The sequence below is a fragment of the Ceratotherium simum genome, chromosome 33, assembly GCF_057802395.1.
Source record: "Ceratotherium simum simum isolate JZ-2026a chromosome 33, ASM5780239v1, whole genome shotgun sequence".
Taxonomy (NCBI): domain Eukaryota; kingdom Metazoa; phylum Chordata; class Mammalia; order Perissodactyla; family Rhinocerotidae; genus Ceratotherium; species Ceratotherium simum.
This window is the reverse complement of record NC_141932.1, coordinates 13,100,923-13,116,436: the sequence shown is the minus strand read 5'-3', so window position 1 is coordinate 13,116,436 and position 15,514 is coordinate 13,100,923. Positions and strand designations below refer to the sequence as shown.

The window sequence follows — 15,514 nt, the reverse complement described above, 5'->3', positions numbered from 1 at the left end:
ACCCAAGGAGTGAGTCAGATACTTAGACAACCAGATAAATCTTTATTTGCTCCTTGATTTCTTGGCCTTTTCCTCTGGAACCTGGGGTTGCTGAGCAGTTCCACTGACAGTGCCAAACCAGGACTTCATGGAATCGAGGATCTTCCCAGACCGCAAGCAAATTATCCTGGGGGAGGGTAGGTGCAAATAGCGGAACCAGGTGAGGTCCTAACCGAGTGAGGGATACCCCTCCCAGCCTCCCGATATCTGACCTCGTTCTAGTAATTATCCAAGCTTCGCCCCCCGAGGTAAGCCCCGCCCCGTTTTCTAAGCCCCGCCCCGTTTTCTAAGCCCCGCCCCGTTTTCTAAGCCCCGCCCCGTTTTCTAAGCCCCATCCCCAATGGAAGTCCAGCTCAGAGCACCGTAGCTCCCAGAAACCCCGCTGCGTTAGGTTTTTGGAAGCCCCGCCCCGCACTCCAAGCCCTGCCTTCAGTGGGCGGCTCACACGGTCGCGATGCAGGCTATTAGCACCACAGAGCCCCAGATCAGCAGCCCTATCAGGCGCCCTCGCAGCATCTTCACGGGATTCAGCGACAGTGACGGCGGAGATTGCAGGGTTGTGGGCGACTGGGGGCGAGCCAAGGTCACCTCACCCTGGGTTGGGACGCCTGGTAACGGTATCTCTTCCTCAATTCTTTTGGGCAACACTGATAGAAGAGGAGGAAGGAGCAGTCCTGGGAGGGCGCGAAGGTCCCGCCATGGCCAAGGCAGGCCCTCCCCACCTCAACCCGCCGCAGGACCCAGGCCCTCCAGGAGATAATCACGCCTCCGACTGCGTGAAGCCGGAACCCTGAGGGGAACCCTGCCACCATGGCCAGAGGCCACACCCAGGGCGGGAAGCCACACTCCGAAACCACACCCCAACGGGAAGTTAAGCCCCATAGGCCACCCCCCTGAAATTGACAGCCCCCAACCCCAGGACCTTTAATCCCACCCACACTTCTCTCAGCTCCCCTGTGCTGACCTGTGACGTGAAAATGGATGACCGTGGCTGGGCCGGACTTCACGGTACCCAGCTCGCAGCGGTAGGTGCCTTCATCCTCTGGACCCACCATGGTCTTGGTCAGGGTGGGCTCTTTCCCCTTGGACACCAAGGTCTCAGCATTGTTCCCCCAAACCTAGACCCAAGCTCAAGGGGTCACAGAGGCCTGGGGAATTCAGGGGTCGGGGGAGTCCAGGGGTGAGAAGATCACAGGGCCTCGGTGGGGGAGATGGGAGTCCAGGGTGTACTGGTCGGGGCATGGGGCCCCCGGGGGGTCAGTAGAAGCCAAACTTGGTGGGCCATGGGTCATGGGGGCGCAGGCGTGTGGATACAGGGACCAGGGGGCTCACACGGCCTGATGGACTTGGAGTTCAAGGGTTACAGGAGTTGGAGGGCCCCACCCTGTAAAAGCTGTAATCGGTCAGGCCTTGAGACACTTGATGCCAGTTGAGGTGACAGTCCAGGATCATGTCTTCCATTTGATGGACCTTGACCTTGCGCTCTGGGGATGGGGGGGTCACTGTGAGATTCTTGGCCCTTCCCCCACCCCCTTCCACTCGGTCTCGGCCCGCCTCTTCTTGTCTGCTGGCTCCAGCATCCGGCCCCTCTAGACTCAGTCTCTCTTCTGGCTCCGCCCCTCTCACGCCCACACCTCCTGCTGGGCCCAGCTGTCTCACCCCCGCAATCCGAGGACTTGCGACAAGCGTGAACCTGCTTCTCGCAGTTACTGCACCAGATCATAGTCTGCAACATCATACCTGAGGGGTCAGGGTCAAGGCTGTGTTCACCTACTAAGAGGAGGGGCTAAAAGAAGAGGGCAGGGCCAAGGGCTGGGGCGCGGTCCTGTGCCGGATCCCTAGGAGGTCAGCCCGAGGGGCGGGGCTCGAACGCAGCCCTGTAGGAAGGCTCAGCGAAGAGTGCAAATAGAATGTGACTCGCTCCCCAAGAACTCAGAAGCGCGGAAGGAATCCTGGAGACCCAGGAACCTCTTAGACGCGGAGAATGAAGAAACCCCGAGACCCAAACGGGGGAGGCGAAAGGCTGGGTATTCACGGGGCAGGGATGAGGCATAGAGGACCAGCTCCCATAATCCGGACTCACCACATTTGTTGGGACAAAAAGCTGCCTCCGGAGAAAGAAAAAAAATGAGAATCAGATTTCTAAGTTAAAGGGGATGACAGAGGGGGTGAAGGAAGAGGCTGGGGGCTCTTGGGTTTGAGGGAGGAAGGACCTGGGTGCCTGGACCCCTGGGTCTGAGGGAGGAGGGGGTTGTGAGAGCTGAGGGACCAGACTTGGAGAAGCAAGGGGCTGGGGACAGGGACTCTTGGACTGTGGAGGGAGGAGGCTGGGTTGCCGGGGTCCCATTTTCCCTCACCCTCTTTTTGGAACTGAGCAGCGTAGCTGGCAAAGTTGTCCTTTTCCAGGCTCAACATCCAGAACAGCTCCTTCACGAAGAGCTCACCTGGGAAGAAGCAGGATGACGCGGAGCGGGTCCACCCCCCACCCCTTCCCAGGTGTGAGGTACAGGAAGTTTGCCTCTGTCTGCAGAGCCTGGCATTCTGCTTTCCGGCCTTCTCAGGGAAGAAGAGTGAAATTGAATGACCACTTAACATAATACTGGCCACTTGACTAAGCAACAACTGGGATGAAGACACTGTTATGGTCTCCATTTTTAGAGGTGAGGAAGCTGCGAAATCCCTCGCTCAAGGCCATACAGCTGGAAAGTGGCAGAGCCAGAATTTGAACGTTGGCAGTCTGGCTCCGGAGCCCGGTATCTGACCACCAGACCAGGCGCCACTAGCGATTACTTCCCTGAGAGATTCTGGAGCCCCTCCCCTGGCAGCTCTGTGCATTTACCTTTTACATCACTGTCCGTGATGCGTTTCAGATCCTTCAGGAAACTCCAGGATGCCTTTTTCAGTGTGGGCTCATCTGAGACAGAACACCAGATTTCAGCGTTACTGGAGTCTCATTGGCTCGCCTAGTCTTAGAAACTACAATACCCATGGGTCCACTGGGCAAGAATAGGCCTGGTTAAGGGGGTTATCCGCCCGTTGCCTTCTGGGAGTTGTAGTTTTCTTTGCATAAAATTACAGGATAAGGGGTACGAGAACACGATATCTGCTGGCCCTGGGGAACCCCGGAATCTGGGTCCCACCCTTCTCCATTTCCAAACCCAGGAGACTCCGCCTCCAGCCCTTTCCCCCCTGGACCCAGCAATTCTGGCCCCAGACCCCTCCTTTCCCAGGTCCCAAAAGTCCGCGCTCCGCCCTGCCCTCACCGACGACCCCCATATAGGAATCCTCGTCAAACGGCAGTTCCTTGAAATCCTGCACGGCTTGCTTTACCCTTTTCATCACGTTTTTGTGATGCTTGGGCTCCAGGTGGCCAGGCAGGTAATCCTTCTCCAAGGAGTTTAGCGCCTCCACGACCTCTGAATCACACATGACACAGCCTCGGGCAGGAAGCAGACAGCCGGCCAGCGCGACCACCAGGAGGGGAAGTCGTGGCCCCATCGCGGCCAGAGCGCGCAGAGCCGGGGGGTGGGGGGCTGTTCTCTCACCCCAAACCGAGAGGAGGTGAGAGCCAAACCGAGAGAAGCCCCTCCCCGAGACTAACGGACCCCGCGTTTGCAGGGCTCACCCTTCTCTTTAGGAAACCGAGAAGTCCCGATGCACCCTAAACAACCGCTGCCCGACCTTGACTCCTGACTGTTGTACCCTCAAACACTAGGGTTCGCTGAAGAGCCGAGTCCAAGTTCCGAGGGCTTTTAAGAGAAGGCGACCGGGCCACGTCCTTCCAATCTAATATTTTCCCACGACTAAAATTAAGGATCTTGTTGGGGGCGAGGATGAGGATGGTTGCATGGTATAGGGGGCTTTTGACTGGGGTCAGAGTCACGGTTCGCTCCTATCGACAGGGAACTCCCACAGCCTCCGCCTTCTAGCTTCCCACCAGGGGCCCAATTCCCTAGACATATTCCCTGGGGTTTCCTTGGCCCCGCCCAGAAGCCCAACTCTGAATCTGATTGGACTCCAACAAAAGGAGGCCCCGCCTATCGCTCTGATGTCACAGAGGCGGCCGTCTTTTCAGACTAGAACTTTCCCAGCATCTACAGAAAGGGAAGTACCGTGTCTGCTCTAGCTTTCCAGGGCCAAGGAACTGGCTTCTGGCCTTCAGCTTCCTCCCCTCCCTGGGCCCAGGACCGAGGCTTCCGGCTAGATGCCCACTGCCCTTTGGAAACCCTGGCGTCGAGCCACAAAGACGAGGGAAGTGGCCCTTTCTAGCCCTAGGACTACGACTCCCAGAAGGCCTCGGGGTCTCTCCCTAGCTGATTACCGCAGCCAACCCCATAGCTTTATGGGAAATGTAGTTCAAGAATTACACTCTGGCCCACTCCCTCCACTTTCTCTCCCGTTTCTGGGACCGGGCGCCAAGGTCTCAGAGGAAGAGAGGTCTGGGGGCCAATACTGAGTCCCGAAGAAAAGAACTGGGGCTCAGAGACCACAGCTCACACAAGTCCGGCAACAAGAGGCTGCCAGATCTGAGCAGAGACAATACCCCGAGACATGAGTCATGACAGTCCCCGGAAGTTCCCCACCTTTCATCCTACTCACTCACACACACACTCGGGCACACAAGACTCCAAAAAAAATTGCAGACACAGGGGTTGGTGAGGTGGACTTTTAATTCATACCTCCCACTCTCCCACCTATGGCAGCTGAGTAGGGAATGGTCCCCCAACACTCCCTGAGAAGACTAGAAAAGGGGCTTAGATTCTTAGACAACTGTGATAAAGTATCTACCTTTACCCCCTTCAAAAAGCACCAAGGGGCTCCTGAAATCTGAATCAAGAATCCCAATCTCCTTGGCCAGACCCCTCCTGGCTGCGTCTGAGGCCAATCCGTGGTCTGCATCCCTTCAGACCCTTTCATCTCCGACTTGCCCAAAGCCAGATTTAGTGGCTCTGTGAATTCAGGGGCAGACAATGATTGCCAAGGGGAACAATTCCTGCAGCTTTCTGCAAGCCCAGAGGGCACGTTTATGCCAGCTGACTTCCAGAAAGTTCCAGAAAATCGATCCCATCACCCCCAGCAGCCCAGCTTAATTGGGAAGAGACAACCCGAACTCGGAGCCAAGATGTGCCGTGCCTGTCTTTGGCAGTTTTTGAGCTTAAAAAAAAAAAAGTGTCCCTGGATTTCTGGAAGCCTTGCTCCAAAAGCTGCAGCATTTCAGCAAGCCAGCCCTCTTCCCCACTTCCCACTTTTTAAGTCTATCTGCTCCCCAAAAAAGTCTTTGTGGTTTTTTCAGGTGCTGAGAGGTGGGACAGAGTTCCGCTCTGCTCACACACTTCTGCAGCTACTGAGAGACTGTCTTCTATCAATCTTTCTGGCAGTGGTGACATGTTGAGCTTCTGGTAGTACCTTCATTAGATTCTTCGCTGAAGTCATCTGGAATTCCAGAACCCCAGTCCCTCTAGAAGGGCCCTGCAGGGTTCTTCACAGGCATTAGAACTGGCCCTCTCTAAAGCAAGTCCTCCCCTCTAAAATCACCCCAGAAACACAGAAAGGGAGTTGGTGAGTGCTTCCTCTAGAACCACCCGAGTTCCTTCAATCCTGAGGATCCAGGGGAGGAGAAACATCTCTTCTAGAAAAGACCAGGATGGTCAACTAGAGGGGGGAGTTCCCCGTTCCTGGGGGGCAGTCATCTAGAAGTACTCTGGATATGGGCTTGAAGAGCAGGTGGGCACTGTGCCTTCTAGACCTGCCAGGAGCTTCTCCAGACATTGCCAGCCATCAGGAAAAAGATCTTCTGATGGTTCTAGAACGTTCAGGCAGTTGCAGAAAGCCCCCCTTTCTTTCAAATTCTAGCCAACTAGAATCACTCTAGAAGTGGGTACCCACCTGCTGCAGGACCACAACCTTCTCCAGAAGCTGCTAGGCCTCCAGAGAAGCACAATGCTGGCCCTTGATCAATCAGGCTATTCCAGGAAGTCTCCCTGCCAGTGTCTGGAGTGGAGACAAGTCTGCATTAATGCCCACCCACTCAGGCAGGAAGGCAGCCTCAGGCTTAAAGATCTTCAGGAAGTTGGAGTCGGGCAGGGTGAAGTTGGCCAGGTAGACAGTGTCTCCACCAGCCAGGTAGGCAGCCCAGAAGCCGAAGGTGCCGATAGTCATGATGGTGTGGTTGCACTGCGTGAGCAGCGCAAAGTCCTTCCCCGGTGAGCCCTCCTGCCCATTGCCAGCAAAGATCACATCCCCCCGGGAGGTGTCAATGTTTTCCCGGCACCACCCCATGCCGTTGCTGGTGACCACGAAGATGGGGGATTCGTGCCGCTCCCGGAACCAGTCCATAGCCTGCTGGAGGTAGGCGCGATCGCCCACCACACCCTTCCAGCGCTGGGGCATAACCTGCAGATAGTCCCCACGGCGCACGTGGACACCCACAAAGGTGCTCGGGCGGCCCCCCGTGCGGCCCAGGTGGAGCTGACTCAGTAAAGCCTGGGCCTCTTGCCGAAGGTGGTCATGCAAGGTGAACTCGCTGCGGATCTGTTCTCGGAGATGGTGGAAGAAGGTCCAGGAACAGGGGAAGCCAGTGAACTTCAGCAAGGGCTCCTTCAAGTGGGCATACTCCTCCGACATCCAGTCGTGCAGCTCCAACTCTCGCCAAGCCGTGTGGCGGTCCACCTCGGGCGCCAGCACAGGCAGGGTGATGCGGAACACGGGGGCCAGGGCAGCGTGCATGGCGGGCAGGATGAAGGCCTGGCGGCCGTTGAGCTGGGCCAGGGCCAGCAGCGTGGCATACTGCCCCATCTGGTTACCAAACCGGCCATCTGGGTAGATGGTCCAGGTTCCTGTGAGGGAGGCAGGCTGCTCGGGACAGGAAAGGGAGGTGTTGGAGGTCATCGGCGTGCCCGACAGGCATAAGATGGACACACGAGATGTCACCACGCGGCGGTCTGGACACAGGGCAAACAGGTCTACACCACTCTGAAAGAGGTCTTGATGGACGTGGAGGAAGAAGACTGACGAAAGAACACAGACTAGCAGGAAGGTCAGACAGAGATGACGTGGGCTAGGGGCCCACATGGCTGCAGGGGAGGAAAGGTGAATTAGCAGGTGCTCAGAGCCTGAGACGCGATGAGGAAACTAAGGTTTCGGCCCCCTGGGTCTGAGAGAAAGGGGGATCAGGGTCCAGGACTCCTGGATCTGAGAGAGGAGAAGCTGGGGGCTTGCAATTTCAGGGGATGAGGATGGGAGATGGTGAAAAATTGGTGGTTTGCTAGACAGCAGTGGTCCAGGATCCAGCTCCTCATCCCCACATCTTGGAATCTCGCTCTCCAGGCCTGGAAGGGCCACTGAAGTTGGATCAATGTTCCACCAACTCCTTTCCCAGGTGTATGAGGGGCAGAGTCCACCACCGAGGTGACCAGGAGCAACAGGCCAAGAGGAACATGTGAGGCTGTAGGCCCAGGACTGGATGAGGGATCTTGGTCCCTGGAGGAGCAGGAGTGGGGAGTGGGGGTGGGGAGACTCCTCCGGTTGCACGGGGTTAGAAGTTGGGCGGGCTGAAGGCCCCGATTGCTGGGTCCGAGGCATCCGCAGTTCTCACTCACCTGAGCTGCTGGCGGGTGGCAGATCCACAGACGGCCTGGCGTGGCTGGAGCGCACGGTCTGGAAGTGCGGCCCACATCCGGCCGTCCCCGGAACCCCGGACTCCAGGTTCCCAGGCCCAGCAGCCCTCCCCTCCACGCCGCCTCCCGGGACTGGCTGCAAGGGCTCGGGGAGGGGAGGATGGAGACGGGGGCGCGGTCCGGAATTCACAGCCTCCGCCCCTCCTGGGCTGCCTCGCAGGTAGCTCCTAGGCGGAGCCCCGCCCCTTCCCTGGCGAGGAGTCCTGGCGCCCGGGGCTAGGGTGGTAGCCCCCGCCTTCTGCCCCCCCTCACGCCCCCAGACCCGGGGACCGCAACCCAGCCCCCTCCTCCCCGGCACTGGCCAGAGAGGAGGCTCCGCCCGGGGCAGCCTACCTGGCCTCCTAGCAGCCGCATCCTTCCGTGGACATGGAGATCTAGCGCCCAGCTGCAATGCTGGACCTAGGCGTTCTGGTCCGTCGATCTCTCTCCCTTCCCCTCCGGTGCCTGGGTCTGCACTGTGTACCTGGATGCACACAGCCCGGCCACGCCCCAGCCGCTGGGAAGGGCTGGAACACCAGGTCCCGGCGGGGAGGGAGATCCTCCTCCCCTGCCGCAGCCTCCCGGTGGAGATGGAGAACCTGTTTTGCCAGGCTGCTCCAGGAGCGCCTGGACGGCCTCTTCCAGCTCTCAGGGTCCCAGGCGTGGGAGCCTCCAGCCTGAAGGTGTCCCCGCGCCCACCAAGGGCAGCTGATCCCCATATCCGCCCCGTCCACCCGCAAATTCGGGCCCCAGCCTCTCCTTTTGGGGCATTCTAGGGTCTGCCGCCTGACTACTGCTTTCTAGACCGGCACGTGGCGAAGGCAGCCTTTGTCGAGGAGGGGAATGAAGAAAGCTAGAGTGGAAGAGAGTGTGTCTTCCCTGCCTCCCGCTGAGGGCGCGGCTGCTGGCGCAGGACAAAGGCCTCTGCTCCCCTGCAGATCTGAAGCTGTTTCTACTGCGGAAGGCGGCTCCCCCCTCCACCCACCCGGCCGAGCTGTCTGACCATTGTCATTCAATAAATCAAAGTCAAAGACTCAGGAATTCGACCTAACGCTTCAGAGACTTGACCACAAGTTCTCCAGACCCAGAAATCCCAGCCCCCAGCCCCTCCTCCCTCAGACCCGGGAATGCAGGCCCCCAGCCCCTCCTCCCCCAGACCCGGGAGTCCAGCCCCCAGCCCCCTCCTCCCTCAGACCCGAGTGTCCAGTCCCTGCACCCGTAGGTTTCAGGAAATTGCCCACACCGCATTCCCTTTGGGCTCCCTCAGCCCCCTCAAGAGCCTGGCTCTGCTGCCAACTCTGAGTCAGAGACTTTTATCCTCCCCGCCCCCACTCCCACGCTATTTTTGGAGCGCCTGTTTGGGCCTGCCGTAGCTTCTCTGGTGAAAGAAACACCAGGATTACATCAGGGAGGAGGAGGCGGCCTGGACCTTGGGTGTCTGGGCAGGGGTTAGTGACGTTGAGGTTGGCTTGAGGTCAGGCGAGAGGCTAAAGGCCAGGACACCTGTGTCCCTGTGCAGGATGCTTTGTCATGTGGCAGTTGGTGCTTTCCTGATGATCAAGGAACCTCAGTGACCCCCAGAAACCTAGAAATTCAGGTGGAATGCAGAAATTCCAGTGGTGGGACACAGTCTGCATCAGTCAGCCAGGGAGGCGGTTTTCCAACATTCCAGACCCTCCTCCCTCAGACTCAAGAGTGGGGCCCCGAGCCCCTCCTCCCTTAGATCCCAGAGTCCAGACCCAGCCCCTCATCCCTCAGACTCAGGAGTCCAGACCCCCAGCCCCTCTTCCCTCAGACCCAGGAGTCCAGGGCCCCCAGCCCCTCCTCCCTCAGACCCAGGACTCTGGGCCCCAGCCCCTCCTCCCTCAGACCCAGGACTCTGGGCCCCAGCCCCTCCTCCCTCAGACCCAGGACTCTGGGCCCCCAGCCCCTCCTCCCTCGGACCCAGGGGTCCAGACCCAGCCCCTCCTTCCTCAGACCCAGGAGTGCAGACCTGAAGCCCCTCCTCCCTCAGACCCAGGAATCCGGGCCCCCAGCCCCTCCTCCCCCAGACCCGGGAGTCCATTCCCCAGCCCCTCCTCTCCCAGACTTGGGAGTCGGGGCCCCAAGCCCCTCCTCCCTCAGACCCAGGGGTCCAGGCCCCCAGCCCCTCATCCCCTAGACCTGGGAGTCCAGGCCCCCAACCCCCTCCTCCCCCAGACTCAGGAGTCCAGGCCCCTAGCTGGAAGGACCCCCTGATTGCATCATCCGTTCAGGCTGACCTGGCCACGGTAGAGTCCTAGCTACCGCCAAGTGGGTCAAATATCATGGGTCAGGCATGGGGAAGGTGATTGGGCAGGTCTGTCAGGATATAAATTCCCGAGCTTCTGCATCCATCCCAAGAGAATTGGCTGTCCTCTCAGCTGGGAGTCCACACGCGAGAGGACCCAGGCACTTGGGCTCTCTGAGCAGCAATCCGTGAATCTGCTTTCCCAGACGACCAGGATCTGAAACAGAATCTAGACCATTCAGCTCTTCAAATCCTAGACCCCAGACCTCGCCTGAGGACGTGAGCCATTGATGGACTGGAACAAGGCCGGGTTGGAGCACCCAGGACTGTGGGTCCCTGTGCTGGCTGTCTTTCTACTGGGAGCCTGCCAGGCACACCCCATCCCTGACTCCAGCCCCCTCCTCCAATTCGGGGGCCAAGTCCGGCTGCGTTATCTCTACACAGACGACGCCCAGGAGACAGAGGCCCACCTGGAGATCAGGGCTGATGGCACAGTGGCAGGGGCTGCCCACCGGAGCCCTGAAAGTGAGTGTGGGGGCAGGGCCTAGTCCTGAGGGAGGAGGGGCTGGGGTCCTGGATTCCTGGGTCTGAGGGAGGAGGGGCTGGGGGCCTGGACTCCTGGGTCTGAGGGAGGAGGGGGCTGGGAAAAGGCCCTATGAATCCCTGACCAATTTCTCCGCTCAGGTCTGTTGGAGCTGAAAGCCCTGAAGCCCGGAGTCATACAAATCTTGGGAGTCAAGACATCCAGGTTTCTGTGCCAGGGGCCAGATGGGACGCTGTATGGATCGGTGAGTTTCCGGGACCTCCCTCCTTGCACTCCACCCTTCCTCCAATCATCTTCACAATCTGGGGTACCACATCTTGCACCTGTGGCCCCGGGCCAGGCTTGGTTGGTTCTACACTCTCTGCATGCCCCAACCTCACTGAAAGCCCTGGAGGTGGGAGCCGTTGTTAGCGACGTTTGCGAGAAGAGGAAACCGAGGCTCAGGCAGATCCAGGACCAGCCCTGAGTCACGAGGCCTGCGAATGGCAGAGTGGCCTGAGAGGCCAAGTCTTGTGACTAGTAACCCCTGCTGACCACACGGGTTCCTGTGGGCCTGGCTCATCCTGGACGTGGGGTCACTCAGGGAACCCATGGCCTGTAGAGGGACCAAGACCTTGGGTGGCAGCCAAATGCCTCTGCTTGACCTTAGCCTTGACCTGTCCCTGGGCTGGAATGTTCCTCTTTTTGAAGTGGGGGCAGGAAGGTGGGCCTTAAAGAGGCATGAAAGAGGAGCCTGATTCTGTGGTGTCCTGGAGGAGGGGCTGGGGCCTGGACCCTGGGTCTGAGGGAGGAGGGACTGGGTGCCTGGACTCCTGGCTCTGGGAGAGGATAGGGTGGGGGCCTAGACCCCTGGGTCCTGCAGCAGGAGGGTGTAGAGGAATCTCACGTCTCTGATCTCTGCTCTTGTCCACTCAGCTCCACTTCGACCCCGCGGCCTGCAGCTTCCGGGAGCTGCTCCTTGAAGATGGCTACAACGTCTACCAGTCCGAAGCCCTTGGCCTCCCGCTCCGCCTGCCCCCCCACAGCTCCCCACACTGGGATCCAGCCCCTCGGGGACCTGCCCGCTTCCTGCCGCTGCCAGGCCTGCCCCCAGCGCCCCCAGAGCCTCCAGGGATCCTGGCTCCCGAGCCTCCAGACGTGGGCTCCTCAGACCCCCTGAGCATGGTGGGGCCTTCACACGGCCGAAGCCCCAGCTACGCCTCCTAAAGCCACAGGCTGTTTGTCATTGGGTCTCCTCTTTATTTATTGGGTTATTTATCTTATTTATTTTTTTATTTTTCTTACTTGGGATAATAAAGAGTCTGAGAGGAGGATCAGAGTGAGCACGCGTGACTGTTTGAGGGAGAAAATGGTGTCTTCCTCCTTGTCTCCCATTGACCCCCAAAGTCCCTCTGCCCCCCGTTGCTGTAAGGCTGCGAGAGGGTCCCAGCCTACCCCTGGGCCTCAGTTTTCTGTTCCGCTAAGGTGTCCCTAGGGACTCTGGACTATCCTCACCCTCGCCCTTTGACAGGACCGGACTTACCATCCCCACCACCCCACCCATGCCCCAACTTCGTGTTAGTGTTGTGGAACTATTTCTCAGGGGTACCTCAGTAACGGGATTTTTGTGTGTCTGTGTGTGATGCTGCAGACCCACAGCCTCATGGGAGACGTAGTTTTCTGGGTTCATTTAGCACTAGGAATGGGAAGACATCTTGGTCCTCAGGGCTGGGGGCAGGACTCTTGCATTCTGAGGATGTAATTGGTGCTAGGATGGCACTGTTGGGTCCTGCCTGGATCAGAGGGCCAGACATCTGGACACCTGGGTCCCAGGAGAATAGGAGAATAGGAGCTGAGACACCCTGATCAGTGGGAGGAAGGGTTGGGGGCCCAGACTCCTGGTTCGAGGGTGGAGGAACTGGAGATTGGGAGTCCTGGGTCTCAGGAAGAGGAGTTGAGGGTCTGAATGCTTCCATCCAGGTGCTTATGGGCTTTGGAGTGTAATGACATCCTTTCACAAGAAGGGACTTTGTCCAACCACCAAAAAGAAAGGATAATTATGTAACACGATAGAGGTGCTAATCATTGCTACAATGACAATCATATTACAATATACAAATATGTCAAATCAACGTGTTATGTGCCTTAAATTTACACAATGTTATATGTCAAATATATTTCAATAATAATTTTTTTAAGTAGGAGCTTTCTCCTTCCAAAAGAGAGATTCTATTAAGTATGAGATCTCTGAGGACCCAGAACACCCCGGCTTCTTCCAACCTTCCTATAGCCGCTATACCCACCTACTGATTGAAGACCCAAAGACACACACACACACACACACACACACACACACCACGCACGTGCACAGAGGATTTGACAGCCGCTGTTCTCAGATTCTGCAACCACGTCCTCAGCTGTGAGGGCAGCCTTCCCCTCTAGGGGGTGAGGACTGGTGGGAAATCTTCAATCTTCACAACACTTGTGTTTCTTTCTTTTTCTTCCTGTTCTGGTACTGGTTTGGCCCCACCCACTTATATTTTGGCTCATGGGGCTCCATTGTGAGCTGGTTTTGTGGAAGATGTTGTTTGTGAGCTTTGTTTGCCCTACTTGGGCATGTTTTTGGGGGCAGGGGGTGGGATTTAGGAAGATTAAGAAACTGCGCTGCCTAACTTGAATCTAATCGTGAGGCCACATCAGACAAATTCTAATTGAGGGACCTTCTGCAAAACAACTGGCCTTGACTCTTCAAAAATGTCAAGGTCGAGAAAGAAAAAGGGAGGAATGTTTCAGATCAACAGAGACCAGAGAGGCGGCACAAGAAAATACAGTTCATTGAGCAATCCAGATGACATCCTGGACATTAGTAAGATACTTGATGAAAGTGGAGTGAGTTCTGTACATTAGATAGTAGTAATTTATCCACATTAAATTTTCTCATTTTGACCCTTGCATTGTGATTATTAAAAAGAATGTCCTTGTTCTTAGCAAACACACACTGAAGTATTTAGGACAAAGGGGCATGATATCTCCAATGTTTTGTCAAATGTTTCTGGAAATGTAAATATGTAATAACATGGAGAGATAGAGGGTGAATGATAAAGCAAATGGGAGGGCGGGAATAGTGATAATTGGGAAGCCCAGGTAAAGGATACAAGGAGTTCTTTGTACAAGTCTTCAAACTTCTCTGTAAGTTCAAAATTAGATCAAGTTACTCCTGCTCCCCCAAAATTCCACGCTGTAGCCCTGACTGCTCTCTTGCCTCCTTCCAAACATTCTTCTAAATGCATGGGGTGAGCTTTTAAGAAGAAAGAGAAATCTTCAAAAAAAGAAAGAAAAGGAAGCAAAGTGGAAAGAAAGTTCAGAGAAGCAGAAGGGATGAGAGGGAAGAAGAAAACTTAAGAACAAAGCAAAACTCTCAGTGGAAAGTGTGAAATGACCATGCAGCTTCCTGGAATTTGCTGACACTGTGATGTGGACACAGGTTTCAAGGTGAAACTCAGAGGGTCACAACTTCAGTGAAAGCCTGGTGTTTAAAACCCCAGCAACCTACATACAACAGAATATTATTCAGCCTTAAAAAGGGAGGAAATTCTGACACACGCTACACCATGGATGGACCTTGAAAACATTCTGCTAGGTGAAAGACGCCAGACACACAAGGACAGATACTGGATGGCTCCACTTAGATGAGGGACCTAGAAGAGGCAAATTCATAGAAACAGGAAGTAGAATGGTGGTGGCCATGGGCTGGGGAGGATGGGGAGTTAGTGTTTAATCGGGACAGAGTTTCAGTTTAGGATGATGAAAAAGTGCTGGAGATGGATGGTGGGGATGCTTGCACAATAATGTGAATAAACTTATTGCCACTGAACTGTACACTTAAAAATGACTAAAATAGTATACTTTATGTTGTGTGTATTTTACCACGATAAAAAAAAAAAATCCACCAACCTGCACTAAAAAAATCTTCAAAGAGATTTTCCTGTTTCTGTTGGGGCTCTGGATGAAGAAAAATAATTCTCTGTTGAAAATTGTGTCAACACCCGACCAGTCTCATATGGGATGGGTGTGATATTACACTGACTGGTTGTGGTACTCCCAAGCTGAGAAATCAATGGGATAGTGGTTGGGCTCGTGATGTCCCTGGGGCTTCTGGCCAAAGCAAAAATGAAGCTTCTCTGGAGAGACGCTGCTCAACTCAGATCTCACAGAGGAAGGCTTGAATGAGCTCATAATCCAAAATCACAAAATACACAAGAGAACAAGGCAAGTGGCATATGCCAGCAAATACATTGAGCACCAGCACTAGACAGCCCCTCCCCACCCTGGAATAACTTTAGAGTGTAAAACCGTCAAAGAAAAACAATTATTCAAGATGTTTCCTTAATATTATGATCAAGGGCTGGCCAGGTGGCATAGTGGTTAAGTTCACGTGCTCTGCTTCGGTGGCCCGGGGTTTGCCGGTTTGGAGCCCAGGCGCGGACCTACACCACTCATTGAGCCATGCTGTGGCGGCGTCCCGTATACAGTATAGAAGAAGATAGGCACAGATGTTAGCTCAAGGCCACTCTTCTTCACCAAAAAAAATAAAATAATAAAAAATAAAATAAAATTATGATCAAATACACACAACATAAAATTTACCATTTTAACAAGTTTTAAGCCTCCAGTTCAGTAGGGTTGAGTATATTCTCATTAATGTGCACCAATCCCCAGAACTTTTCCATCTTGCAAAATTGAACCTCTGTACCCATCAAACAACAGCTCCCCATTTCCCCCTCCTCCCAGTCCCTGGTCACCAGGCCTCTACTTCCTGTTTCTATGAATTTGACTACTGAGGACACCTCATATAAGTGGGATCTTACAGTATATACCTTTTTGTGAATATCTTATTTGATTTAACATAATGTTTTCAAGATTCATCCATGTTATAGCACGTGTCAGAATTTTCATCCTTTTTTTTTTTTTTTGGCAAGGAAGATTAGCCCTGAGCTAACATCCATTGCCAATTTTCCTCTTTTTGCT

The 15,514-nt window shown here is 55.4% G+C and overlaps 3 protein-coding genes across 6 annotated transcripts; 1 reads left to right on the top strand and 2 right to left on the bottom strand.

The window, feature by feature from the left end:
- Positions 1-18: 18 nt before the first annotated feature.
- IZUMO1 (izumo sperm-oocyte fusion 1) lies at positions 19-4,628 on the bottom strand. 3 transcript variants are annotated; one of them, XM_014795206.2, is made up of 9 exons: positions 3,303-4,628; positions 2,879-2,953; positions 2,397-2,483; positions 2,123-2,143; positions 1,699-1,779; positions 1,423-1,523; positions 1,004-1,157; positions 485-686; positions 19-166 (listed from the first exon to the last, which is right to left on the bottom strand). In XM_014795206.2, the coding sequence occupies exons 1-9, from the start codon at positions 3,535-3,537 to the stop codon at positions 43-45; spliced, it is 1,080 nt and encodes a 359-aa protein (XP_014650692.1). In that variant the 5' UTR covers positions 3,538-4,628; the 3' UTR covers positions 19-42. The 3 variants fall into 3 exon arrangements, with proteins under 3 accessions (XP_014650692.1, XP_087277541.1, XP_087277542.1); XM_087421415.1 differs by lacking the exon at positions 1,699-1,779 and having other exon boundaries at positions 487-686; XM_087421416.1 differs by having other exon boundaries at positions 487-686; positions 2,397-2,953; positions 3,370-3,434.
- Positions 4,629-4,691: 63 nt separating this feature from the next.
- On the bottom strand, positions 4,692-8,464 carry FUT1 (fucosyltransferase 1 (H blood group)). Of its 2 annotated transcripts, none has more exons than XM_087421414.1 (2): positions 8,049-8,464; positions 4,692-7,112 (listed from the first exon to the last, which is right to left on the bottom strand). In XM_087421414.1, exon 2 carries the CDS (start codon positions 7,108-7,110, stop codon positions 5,998-6,000), a length of 1,113 nt encoding a protein of 370 aa, XP_087277540.1. In that variant the 5' UTR covers positions 7,111-7,112; positions 8,049-8,464; the 3' UTR covers positions 4,692-5,997. The 2 variants fall into 2 exon arrangements, with proteins under 2 accessions (XP_087277540.1, XP_087277539.1); XM_087421413.1 differs by lacking the exon at positions 8,049-8,464 and adding an exon at positions 7,638-7,920.
- A 416-nt stretch (positions 8,465-8,880) lies between these two features.
- FGF21 (fibroblast growth factor 21) lies at positions 8,881-11,820 on the top strand. Its single transcript, XM_004440237.3, has 3 exons — positions 8,881-10,488; positions 10,648-10,751; positions 11,423-11,820. The coding sequence occupies exons 1-3, from the start codon at positions 10,254-10,256 to the stop codon at positions 11,711-11,713; spliced, it is 630 nt and encodes a 209-aa protein (XP_004440294.1). The 5' UTR covers positions 8,881-10,253; the 3' UTR covers positions 11,714-11,820.
- The last annotated feature ends 3,694 nt before the right edge of the window (positions 11,821-15,514 follow it).

Excerpts from the sequence above, each read along its gene's own strand:
- IZUMO1 (XM_014795206.2), bottom strand. The coding sequence starts at position 3,537 with ATGGGGCCACGACTTCCCCTCCTGGTGGTCGCGCTGGCCGGCTGTCTG. Across the intron at positions 2,484-2,878 it reads CACGGACAGTGATGTAAAAG|GTGAGCTCTTCGTGAAGGAG; the intron begins GTAAATGCACAG and ends GCTTCTTCCCAG. Across the intron at positions 167-484 it reads ATAGCCTGCATCGCGACCGT|GATAATTTGCTTGCGGTCTG; the intron begins GTGAGCCGCCCA and ends ACCCTCCCCCAG.
- FUT1 (XM_087421414.1), bottom strand. The coding sequence starts at position 7,110 with ATGTGGGCCCCTAGCCCACGTCATCTCTGTCTGACCTTCCTGCTAGTC.
- FGF21 (XM_004440237.3), top strand. The coding sequence starts at position 10,254 with ATGGACTGGAACAAGGCCGGGTTGGAGCACCCAGGACTGTGGGTCCCT. Across the intron at positions 10,489-10,647 it reads TGCCCACCGGAGCCCTGAAA|GTCTGTTGGAGCTGAAAGCC; the intron begins GTGAGTGTGGGG and ends TTCTCCGCTCAG. Across the intron at positions 10,752-11,422 it reads ATGGGACGCTGTATGGATCG|CTCCACTTCGACCCCGCGGC; the intron begins GTGAGTTTCCGG and ends TTGTCCACTCAG.